This window comes from Trichechus manatus, unplaced genomic scaffold, assembly GCF_000243295.1.
Source record: "Trichechus manatus latirostris isolate Lorelei unplaced genomic scaffold, TriManLat1.0 scaffold00008, whole genome shotgun sequence".
Taxonomy (NCBI): Eukaryota; Metazoa; Chordata; class Mammalia; order Sirenia; family Trichechidae; genus Trichechus; species Trichechus manatus.
Genome location: NW_004443944.1, coordinates 28,446,523 through 28,458,847, shown reverse-complemented (window position 1 = coordinate 28,458,847; position 12,325 = coordinate 28,446,523). Strand labels below are relative to the sequence as shown.

General features: G+C 43.6%; 1 protein-coding gene across 2 annotated transcripts in view; it reads right to left on the bottom strand.

The window, feature by feature from the left end:
• Positions 1-12,325, bottom strand: part of CPNE1 (copine 1) — a 38,772-nt gene that overhangs the window by 2,331 nt on the left and 24,116 nt on the right. For both annotated transcript variants that reach the window (XM_023725030.1, XM_023725025.1), the window contains exons 2-13: positions 2,769-2,897; positions 2,498-2,677; positions 2,273-2,347; positions 2,113-2,184; positions 1,891-1,971; positions 1,635-1,724; positions 1,444-1,530; positions 1,221-1,307; positions 1,067-1,126; positions 854-987; positions 694-748; positions 390-441 (exon numbers count right to left, since the gene is read on the bottom strand). In XM_023725030.1, the coding sequence (XP_023580798.1) occupies positions 390-441; positions 694-748; positions 854-987; positions 1,067-1,126; positions 1,221-1,307; positions 1,444-1,530; positions 1,635-1,724; positions 1,891-1,971; positions 2,113-2,184; positions 2,273-2,347; positions 2,498-2,677; positions 2,769-2,897 (1,102 nt within the window). The remainder of the gene's footprint in view (positions 1-389; positions 442-693; positions 749-853; positions 988-1,066; positions 1,127-1,220; positions 1,308-1,443; positions 1,531-1,634; positions 1,725-1,890; positions 1,972-2,112; positions 2,185-2,272; positions 2,348-2,497; positions 2,678-2,768; positions 2,898-12,325) is intronic.

Below are 12,325 nucleotides of genomic sequence, written 5' to 3'. Positions count from 1 at the left end.
ACCTTGAGTCCTCGAGGCTGCATCAGGGGCCAAGAGCAAGGCCTAATGAGATAATATAACAGCTACCATTTTTCAGAGCGCATTTAATATGTGTTAGGTTTACTGTGTCAAACTTACTGCTTTACACATATCCCCCTCCTTGAATATTTAATATCCTTACACGATTTTGCCTTATCATGAAACCAAAGTACAGAGGCAAAGCAACTTCCCCAAGTCAAACGTTTACCAAATGGCAGGACAAAGATCTGAATCTAAACAGTCTGACTCCAGAGGCCTAGTTCTAAAAACCACTCCTCTGGACAATGGGGTCAGGTATCTGCCATCCAACTCTTCCTTGCTTGCCCAGGCTTGGCCCGCTAAGTGTGGATAGTTCTGCTTCTGTGACTTACCTGCACAATAGGGGTTACTGGGGTTGAAGTTCAAGGCAAATTCATGGGAGACCTGAGGGTGAGAATGAAAATGAGGCTCTTCCCCCGACGACTCCCTTTATGCCAAGAAAAAGGGCACTATGGCATGTACTGAGCGTCTTACAGGAGATACTTAGTACTTAGCACTTGCTGTATACATGCCTTCAAGGATGCATCCCTACATCTCCCTGTAAATCTGGTTGCCAAGCAGCAAGTTAGAAGCATCCTCCAAAATCAGAACCTTGAAACTAAAAACAGGAGTGGGGAAGAGGAAGTGAAAGCTCACCTGCCAGTCAGGGGGCACCTGAGCCCCAAATCCAAATGCTGGGAACAGCTTGTCCCTGTGGGAAGGCAGTGAGTTGGGAAGGAGGCAGTGAGGGGACTGTGAGCCCAGAGGCTGAAGTATCTGCTGGCAGTGTGGATGGGCAAGAAAACTAGTTACTCACGAGTCATAGTCCTGAACCACACCGCCCACACTCCACAGTGCTGTAAGGTACTCATTGACACCTGTTGGGCTCAGGTAGTGCAAGGAGTCGGGTGAGGAAGGGTCTCCATTTGAGCCAGTGAAGTCCACACCTACCTAGGAGGAGATGAGGAGGGGCTCTGAAGGTAACCTTAAGCCTCAGACCGGCCCTCTTGCCCCTGGTAGGGCAACTTACAGTGAAGTTGATTTGACAGCCTCCCATCACATAGTTCAAGAAGGAATACTCTGTTTCTACCTACAGATAAAACCAGGGTCATGGCTGGGGTAATAGGGGTTGAGGACATGGAGCTTAGGGGTCAGAGCTTGAGTGACAGGGCTTATTGTTTCACCTGGCAAGTCTTGATACAGATAGTTCCAGAGTTCTTGTAGCTTTTCTTTTTCTGCTGCTTCTCAGGGTGGATACATTCAAAGATGGCCTGGTGAGGAAAGAAAAATCAGGGTAGGAAACTCCCAGAAAATCAACCAAGGACTTGAGCTGCCCTCCCCTCATTTCCCAAGGGGCTGCAGTCCTCTAGGCCCACCTTGACACCCCTGAGCACAGCCAGCACTCACCGGGACTGACTGGAGCTGGGCCAGGCTAGTGTAGAAAGTGCCAATAAGGTCATGTGAGCCATCACTGTCATAGTCTGAGCATCGCACCTAGGGGAATTTATGTGTGTATGTAACTACCAGGAGACAGGTGAGTAAGCCCCTCCCCAGGCTTCCTGCCTCTGTTCAGTCCACTCAGGAGGCAAGCTCCTCACCTGGATGGGTGCACCGGGTTCTCCCCCACAGAAGTGCTGAAGAGGGACTGAGAAGCGCTTCCACGTAGGGTTCAGGTTGTTCTTAATTACCTGAAGATGGAGGGGAAGGCCTGCAGTGAGCTCTGGCCTGGCCCATGGGGAGGTGCCACCCTTCCCTACCCACGTGCAGTTCCTTTCTCCATGTGTTTCAAACCTTGGTCCCAGGCCCCAGGAGATTCTCTCCTATTCCACCCTACCCAATCCCAGGGGCTCACACCTCAGATCTGTATGTCAGGTGCCATTTTCCATCACCCTGGCGGAAGAACTCCAGGAATGGGTCTGATTTTCCTAGGAAGTCCTGCCAATGCCACAGAGAACCCAGTTATAAGGTTCAGGGAGAGACGACCACTATGCCAGTCCTCTGTCCCCACTCCTCCCACACACACATCCATCCCTGTACCCTTATTCCTGGATCCCTAAAGCCTCCTTCCAGACACACCTTCTTATCTAGGTTTCTGGCCTCCACCTCCATGGTTACTACACGACTGTCCTTCAACTCTTGAGCTGAGACCTAGGTTGGGAAGGCAGGAGACTATATCACTCATGAATCCCTCAATGATATAATCCCCTACCCCCACCCTTACTGGGTTCTTCCTTACCGTGATGGTCCCCCGCCCAGCAGGTTTTCCAGCCTTCAGCATCAAAGGTAGAGTTAGTATCTGGCTGGACACAATCTACGGCAGAGCAGGGGTAGGGGGTCAAGATCTGGGGCAGGGTTAGGTTAGGTCCTGCTTGCTACCCCCAAGTTCCAAGCAGGCTGAGTTGTCTTACAGGATTCTTAAAGAACCTGGGTCTGAAGGTTCCCAACCCCTGGCCCTGCATACCTGACCCAGGGAACACTCAGCTCCCCCTAGGAAGTCATCATCCCCCAGTTCAGGTGTCTTGTTGTCTATGTCATAGATGCCAAAGCGGAGCTTTTGAACTGTTTCAAAGTGGTACTCAAGCTGCAGGGTCTTGGAGAACTCAGGGCTTGAGGAGTTCCGGACTCGCTCAGTCCGGCCAAGCTGCAGGCATAGGCCAATAAGCATTACAGTTACCCACTGTATCAACACACTGCTAGCCTCCCTCCACAAACTCAACCCCCATGGTTCTCACCTCGGTCCAGTTGCCCCCTCCCACATCCTGTAAAAGGACGCAGAGCGGGTCTGACTTGGAGCCAATGTCTTTGTCAATGAGGTGGTCACAGGAAATGGACAGCTGAACCAAGGTCACGCAGTGGGCCATCTGGAAAAAGGAACTGGGTCAAGCACCAGGGGTCCTTCTCCACCCTTCCCTGACTGTGGGGCCTGGCTTAGGAAGGCCAAGGGCCTTCACCCAGGCAGGGCTGAGCCTGCATCCACCCCCAGGATACTCAGGGAAGAGAAATCTCTACAGCTTCCATGTCCCCAACCCCCTAGGTGAGCTTAATGGGACAGGAGACAGTAGTTACAACCAACCCTGGTCCAAGAACATGAGGGGAAGATATAGAAAAAGCATACTGGCCTCCACTACAACTGTGACCCCTGAACTAGTCTTCACCTTAAAATTAGTCCTAACTCCAATGTTGTCAGGTGCCACTGAGTCAGTTCCAACTCACAGAACAGAAACAGAAACACTACGTACAACAGAAACAAAACACTGCCCAGTTTTGGGCCATCTTCACAATCATTACTATGTTTGAGCTCACTGTTGCAGCCACTGTATCAATCCACCTGGCTGAAGGTCTTCCTTTTTCGCTGACCCTCTACTTTACCAAACATGATGTCCTTCTCCAGGGACTGGTCCCTCCTGATAACACGCCCAAAATACGTGAGACAAAGTCTCGCCATCCTCGCTTCTAAGGAGCATTCTGGCTGTACTTCTTCCAAGACAGATTTGTTCATTCTTCTGAAAGTCCATGGTATATTCAATATTCTTTGCCAACACTGTAACTCAAAGGCATCAATTTTTCTTTGGTTTTCTTTATTCATTGTCCAGCTTTCACATGCATTATGAGGCAACTGAAAACACCATGGCTTGAGTCAGGCGCACCTTAGTCCTCAAAGTGACATCTTTGTTTTTAACACTTTGAAGAGGTCTTTTGCAGCTGATTTGTCCAATGCAATACGGTGTTTGATTTCTTGACTGCTGCTTCCATGGGCGTTGATTGTGGAGCCAAGTAAAATGAAATCCCTGATAACTTCTATCTTTTCTGCTTATCATGATGTTGCTTATTGGTCCAGTTGTGAGGATTTTTGTTTTCTTTACATTGAGGTGCAATCCATACTGAAGGCTGTAGTCCTTAGTAAGTGCTTCAAGTCTTCTTCAAGGTTGTCATCTGCATATCAAAGGTTGTTAATGAGTCTTCCTCCAATCCCAGTGCTGAGTTCTTCCTCATATAGTCCGGCTTCCCCAATTACTTGCTCAGCATAGCAGACTGAATAAGCATGGTGAAGGGATACAACCCTGATGCACACCTTTCCTGATTTTAAACTACACACTATCTCCTTGTTCTGTCTGAATAGACTGCCTCTTGTCTATGTACAGGTCGCAAAAGCACAATTAAGTGTCTGGAATTCCCATTCTTTGCAACGTTATCCATCATTTGTTATGATCCACATAGTCGAATGCCTTTGTATAGTCAATAAAACACAGGTACACATCTTCTGGGTATTCTCTGCTTTCAGCCAAGATCCATCTGATATTAGCAATGATATCCCTCATTCCACATCCTCTTCTGAATGTGGTCTCAATTTCTTGAAGTTCCCTGTCGACGTACTGCTGCAACCATTTTTGAATGATCTTCAGCAAAATTTTACTTGTGTGTGATATTAATGATATTGTCCGATAATGTCTGCATTCTGTTGGATCACCTTTCTTTGGAATGGGCACAAATATAGATCTCTTCCAGTTGGCTGACCAGGTAGCTGTCTTCCAAATTTCTTGGCATAGATAAGTGAGCACTTCCAGCATAGCATTTGTTTGTTGGAACATCTCAATTGGTATTCTGTCAATTCCTGGAGCTTTATTTTTCGCTAACTCCAACAATGCTCCATAAATCTGGACTCCAACCTTGATTTCCAAAGAGGCCAATAAATCTCACTCTGACCCCTTTACTGGCCCCAGCTCAGGCCCTAATCCAAGTTCCAATCCCAACATTGCCCCAAATGCCACAGATACTGCTCCCCAAAAAGTTACTTCCAATGATTTCCCACTGATCTGCATCCTGAGGTAATGATCTCCTCCCACTGGTTCTCCTAGTCACTAATAAGCTACTCATACCCCATTCCTCCCTATTCCCACTGCCACTAACCTGTCCAAGTCATCATCTCCCACCTGGTTTACTGCATTACCTTGGTCTCACTATTTCACACCATCCCCATCCCAACAGGCTATTCTCAATACAGCAACCAGGGTTATCCTATTAAAACATAATACAGGTCATGTCATAACTGCCCCAACTCTCTAATGATTTTCCATTGCTCTTAGAAAAAATCCAAACTCTACCATGGCCTACAAGGTCCTGAAAGATCCAAATCTCTCACCCAATCTCCTAACACTTTCTCTCATTTACTCCATTCTGGCCACACTATTCTCCTTGCTTGTGATTCCTCAAAAAGAGTAAGCTTTTTTATACCCCCAAGTATTTGGAGTATCTGGAATGTTCTTCCCCCAGATTACCAGCATGGACTGCTGCTCCCTCAGTTCCTGCATATCTTTATTCAAAATCATCTTCTCCATTATGCCTTTTCTGCCTGATCTAAAATTGCAGTTCTACTGCCACTGACATGTCACATACCCCTTTTATAATTATTTTTTCTCATTAACATTTATTACTATCTAACATATTACATATATTTTGCTTATTCATCTACCCCACTAGAATGTAAATTCCATGAGGGAAGGGATACTTGTATGTTTTGTTTATTGCTCTACCCCAAGCACCTAGACAATATGCTGAATGAAATCTAAAAGGCTATCTCCAGCCCCAGCTCCCAGCCCATCCAGTTCCAAACTGACTGGCTTCTTGCCCACCCCCACAATTAATTAGCACTGAGCATCTCCAATTCACCTATCTCGTTTATTGGAAACACTCTCCTCTTGCATGGGTCACTACGGTAACTGCCCTGTTAGTCCTTCCTTACAGCCACCATAAAAATCATACTCAAACCCTTAACTATGTCTGTGACCCCTCTGACCCATACACCTGCAGGACATCTACACCAGGAACACAAACAAGGTCGGATTGCTCAGTGAGCTTGACTCAGCATTCCAGGTTTCCCAGCAGTATACCTCAGAATGCCTCCAGCCTCAGCCTCCCCTACAGGGACCCTTACTCCCTCCCTCCCCCCAGCCCACAGTTACTGTTATTTCAATCTTGGTGCCTCATGGTCCCCCATCTGGAATGCTGCTATCAACCAAAGTTGAAATGATTCTTAGAATTCAACTTCCTTCATGTACTGCTCACCCACAGCAGCTATGCTTGAATGTATTTAATGATGGAAAACCCACTACTCTTACAATCCACTGATCAGAAAGTCCAGGTCTATGAAGTCTTACCCCAAACTGACCCAAATCTGTTGAATTCTCACTTCTTCCCATTAGTCCTGCTTCTTCCCCAGTCTAGAGTTACACAGAAAAACCTATTTCATCTCCCTACGGGAACTCCTCTGATACTTGGAAGCAGTAAACAATCCTAGCTAAAATCATCCCGTTCTTTTAGCTGTTGCTCCTAGAATGTGGCCTGCAGACTTCTGACTATCCTGATCACCCTCTTGAAGGTTCCCAGAGGACAGCTCCAGAGAAGAACACCTACTCCCAAGGGAGTCAGACCACAACTTCATTCAAATCACAATCTGAACTCCATGCTTCTCACCTCACACATTCCCTAAGGCAATATTTGCACAGTGGAAACAAATGAAAAAGAATGCTCATTTCACTACTGTTGAGAATAGTGAAAAACCAGACACAGCTTAAAAATCTATCATTATGTGGTGACTAAAGGTCCCTGGAAACCCTGGTGGAATAGTGGTTAAGAGTTACGGCTGCTAACCAAAAGGTCAGCAGTTCGAATCTACCAGGTGCTCCTTGAAAACCCTATAGGGCTGTTCTACTCTGTCCTATAGGGTCGCTCTGAGTCAGAATCGACTTGACAGCAATAAGTAAAGGTCCCTAGGTGGCGCAAATGGTTTGCAATTGGCTACTAACTGAAAGGTTGGTGGTTTGAACCCACCCAGTGGTGCCACAGAAGAAAGGCCTGGTGATCTGCTTCCATAAAAATTACGGCCAAGAAAACCCTATAGAGTTCTCCTCTGTAACACATGGGGTCACCATGAATCATAACCGACTTGATGGCAACAGGTTTGGTTTATTTGCAAGTAAATTATGGTACATCCAAACAATGGAATGCTGAGCAGCAGCTAAAAAATAAGGCAGAAGTATACTGATATTGGAAACCCTGATGGTATAGTGGTTAAGAGTTCAGCTGCTAACCAAAACGTCAGCAGTTCGAATCCACCAGATGCTCCCTGTTCTACTCTGTCCTATAGGGTCCCTATGAGTTGGAATCAACTCAACGGCAATGGGTTTTGGGTTTTATATTGATATTATATGAAAAAATAATGTTGTAAAAAATAGTAAGAGTAGGATTCCATTTTAAACTTCAATTGTATGTATGTGTAGATAAACTGGATTTGAATACATACATAAAATAAATACACAGAGATAAATGGAAGAAGACGCTCCAAATAAATGCAATTTTAGGTATCTGAGGAGTGTAATGAAAGTGAGAGAATTTTATGTACTCTACACACTTCTTTATTGTTTCAACATTTTATACCGTTATTTTATATTTTTAAAGGACCTCATCTGCTTTTTTCCCAATTCAGGCTCCACGTCCTCTTGACTATTCATTCTGAAGACTTCCAAGCCTCTACCTAACTCCAAGCCTCATTGTCTCTTGCCTCCTCCCCAGAACTGCCATCCTTGATGCCAGCTTCCAGAGAGTCTCTACTTTAATTAGAAGCCCTGTACAGCTGCCCATGATCCTGAGGTTCAGAGCCGAACTCCCTAGCAGAGCCACCTTGTTACACAGTTCCAGAGGGCACACCCACACAGAATTTAGTAGTTGTACAATATAGCGGTCCTGCATCCCTAGTTCAACCTTCAAAGCCCTTCCCAGACTGCCACCCACCCTACTATCCCAAACTATTTCTGGTTACACACACATACACACACACGAGGGATACTTCTTTCCTGCCTATCAAATGCCTTCTCATCTAGGATTCTGCTATGACATTGTTCCTTTATGAAGCGTTGACCACCTTCCCCAAGTAGAATTTTATTACCTCTCTTCTAGATGACTGCCAACGATTTCCTCACCAGTCTCTCTGCAACCATACACATTTGTGTGTTTATTCTCCAACCAGCAACCAGAGTAAATTAGATCACTTCATTCCTCTGCTTAAAACTCTTGTAATCACTTCCCAAAACACTCAAAATAAAATCCAAAGTTCTTAACACAGTCTATAAGGCCAGGGAAGACCTGGCCCTTGCCTAATTAATCATCTAGCCACCCTTCTTCTTGCTCACTATGCTCCAGGTTGGCCTTTCTGAACCACAATGTCAATCTCATTCTCCCATCTCAGAGCATCTCTGCACTGACTCCCAGGAAATAAGCTGCACAACAGTAGAATCATGTCTGGTTTGTCCAACCCTATATCTCCAGTCCCTACCCTACAGTAAGTAATTGGTAAATATTTAGTGACCAACTTAGTGTTTAAACTACTATAGCATCATTTTGACTTCTGTCTGTACATCCCCATAAACTACAGGCTCCCTGGGACTAGGGTTGGGTATTATCTCTGTTTCCCCAATACTAGTGTGCTTAGGACATAGTTGGTACTCATAACTATTTACTGAACAGTGAATGTGCTTTTGCTAAACTCAAACGTTCAGGTCTTTTTCATTTAAACTAATGCTCAGCAGTAAATCTTCTGTATCCCGACTTTGCAAAATTGAGCTTTAAAATTTAAATGCAGGACTCCTACAACTCAATATTAAATGACAGTCTAATTAAAATATGGGCCAAAGATTTATCAGACGCTTCATAAAGTAAAAGCGATGAATCAGCAATACGCATATGAAAAAGTGACCAACAGCATCAGTCATCAGGGAAATGCAAATTAAAGTCATAATTAAATACTATTACACACCCACCACAACGGCTAAAATTTAAAAAACTGACAATACGGAATGTTGGTGAAGACATGGAACTCTCATATACTGTTAGTGAAAGGAGTAAATATACCACTTCAGAAAACTCCTGGCAGCTTATTAGAATAGTAACCATACATGTAGCCCAAGAGCAATTCCACTCCTAGGTTTTTACCCAAAAGAAATGAAAACATTATGTCCATAAAAAGATTTATACAAGAATGTTCACAGCAACTTTATTCATAATAGCAAAAAAACTTGAAATAGCCCCGGTGCCCATCAATATGAGAATGGATAAACCATGATATTTTTATGTAATAGAAAACTACGCAGCAACAAAAAGAAACAAACTACTAATATCTGCAACGTGGATGAATCTGAGGGATAAAATACATAGATTTCATTTATGAAGTTCTAGAATTAGGTAACACCGATCTACGGTAGAAAAAAGTCAGAACAGTGGTTACCCCAGAACCCAGGGTTGAGGGAGGAGATGAAAAAGTTCTACATCCTGATAGGAATGTGAGTCACAGGAGTGTGTGCACTTGTCATTTTCATAGAATGATACAATGAAGGAAGCTATATATATTTTATTGTATGTAAGTATTATCCCCCCCAAAAAAAATCCATAAACAAATATTGAACTCAAGCTAAAGCATGAAAATATTTAGGTTAGGGGTGAAGTTTACTACTAATGCCTGCAACTTCTTTGAAATGCATTCAAAAATTACTGAATGGGCACATATAGGATAAAACAAAGATAGGAAAAATACACAGAAATCTCAATGGTGACTACATGAGTAGTCACTGCACAATTTTTTCAACTTTGCAATATGCTCCAAGTTTTTATAATAAAATGCCAGGAGAAAAATACAGGAATATAGGTTTATCCCTGATAAGGCTTTGTTGTGAACTACAAAAGCATTAGTGGTGATTATCTGTGGTAGTGAGATTACAGACAACAACTAGGGCCCCTGCCTTTTCCTCACTCCATGACTTCTCAAAGATCCCCCAGAGAGACTCTGGTCTGAGCAAAACACATGCGGTGGGCCAGGAGCTGCTTCCTACGCTAGGCTTCAATTTCAGGGGAGGACTAGGGCATTCTTTCCTAGTCTATTACCAAAGCTGGTCCAATTCCATCCTTTTTCAGTTTCTTCTTTGAACCCGGACTGTCTCGGGCACCTGTGCGCTTCGGTATCATCTGGGGCTGGCCTTTATTCTGAGAGGCCAGAGCTTTCTGTGCAACCATACTGATTTTGTTTTTCACAGATTTGCCTCCTTTTCTCATTGGAATTAGCAACTCTTTAGAAGCAAATCTTTATACTTTGCAGTTTTCTATTGTATGAAAGAACCATATTCCCCTTTAAATTATCTAATCCATGGGACTATTAATCGCTTCCAAATCCAGTTTCTCTCCTTTAAAATACAGCTCTTAAGCCTACCTCCTCTTGGAGATCTTCTGTGATTAAAACTGGTTTATGTCATTCTATCATCCTATATCCCTTGAACTCTAAACAAGTCTCATCTGCTTTTCATCTCCATACAGCTGCCATGGAATCAATTCCAACTCATGGCAACATCATGTGTGTCAGAGTAGAACTGTGCTCATAGGGTTTCCAGTGACTGATTTTTTGGAAGCAGATCACCAGGACTTTCCTCCGAGGTGACTCTGGGTGGGCCCAAACCTCCAACCTTTCAGTTAGCAGCTGTGGATGTTAACAGTTTACACTACTCAGGGACTCACTTTTCATCTAATGCTGTTAAAATTAACCCTCTGGACTTTACAACCTCCTTTACAGAACTGGAATTTTACAAAACCTTATTAAATACCCCATCTAAGTCACAGAAGAGAAGTCTTAGAAATTTTTATCATTTAAATTTCTTATTTTTGCAAGAGATCTTGCCAGGTCTTTGTGCACCCTCTTTTGTCACCAGTATATCTTACCTAAAACCCGTTGCCATTGAGTCGATTCCGACTCATAGTGACGCTATACGACAGGGTAGAACTGCCCTACAGGGTTCCCAAGGTGCAGCTGGTGGATTTGAACTGCCGACCTTTTTGGTTAGCAGCCGTAGCACTTAACCACTGCACCACCAGGGCTCCGTATCTTGCCTAGATGTCTGTAATAGCCTTCTAACTAGTCTCCCTTTTTCCACTCTAAGTTCCTTCCAATATATTCTCTATATTGAAGTCAGAGATCTTCCTTGATGTTAATCCAACACTCTAAGACAAAACTCAGTTTCTCATAAACCTATCAAAATGTGTAGCTTTACTTCCTTTTATTTTATGCAGTATCTATCTCCTCTACTAGATTATACATTCAACAAGAGGAGGGACCAGATCTGTCTTGTTCCCATTCCAGAGACTGGTACATAGTGGGTGCTTTATAAATATCTGTTGAACTAATGAATGCTAGGAAGAGCGATAACCCAAGGATTCCCAGAAATGACCGAAATCTAGCCTTGACCTACTGCTTCAGTCATCAAGGGAGAAGTGAGCTTTCTAGGAACATCCAACACAAAAGACTAGCCTGTTGTCCCTGTGGGCCCCTTCTATCTTTCCATTTGGTGCTAGTCAGGAATTACAAATGGAACCTAAGTATATAGCTCCAATCCTTTCTGCCTTTGCTTTCTACCATTTAGAGTCTAATTCCCTTCCATTCCCCAGTGTAGGTTGCTTTCCAAGCCCTGTACTGACAGGACATATTATATTCCCCCCTTGTCCCTTAAAGAAGCCACACTCATTCTCATCTTTGTAACTTAAAATTCACAAAATGTCAGAAATAGAAAGGAACTGAGTGACCATCTAATCCAAGTCCCTCATTTTACAAATGGGAAAACCAAAGCGCAGAAAGATGTGATTTGACTAAGGTCACATATGTGGTTAAATGAAATGAGGACAAATATTTTGACACTTGCTTAACCTAGAACATTGGACTGTAGTTATAGACAGAAGTCCCCAACTTATGAGGGGGCTCCGTTCAGACAACTCCATTGTAAGTCAGTTCTGACGTTAAGTTGAATACCTCATTTTTTTAAGTTTTTGTTTTTATTGCATTTTATTATCAGTATCTTTATAAATCTGATCTTTGTCTTTAGGGGTTGGAAACATTACATATAAACTTACAGATATAATGACATCAGCAAATTACACACTGCAGCACCATATGTAGTACATATTACTAACAGTAAGATGTACAAAAAAAAAAAGGACGATTGTAGGTATAGTTCGTAGTAACTTGACTACATTGTAAGTTGGGGGCTACCCGCACCCTTCTCTCCTGGAAGAGCCTCCTTTCTTATATATTCTTCGGTAGTAATGTGATGTAATGGACAACAGCATGGGTTCTGGAAGGAGGTGACTAGGCTCCAAGTACTGGCCTTACTCCTTTCTAGCCACTATACTCTACCACAGTGATGTCCTACCTATGTAACTTCAGCAAAATACTCTCATTAAGCCTCAGGTTCCCCAGGTGTAA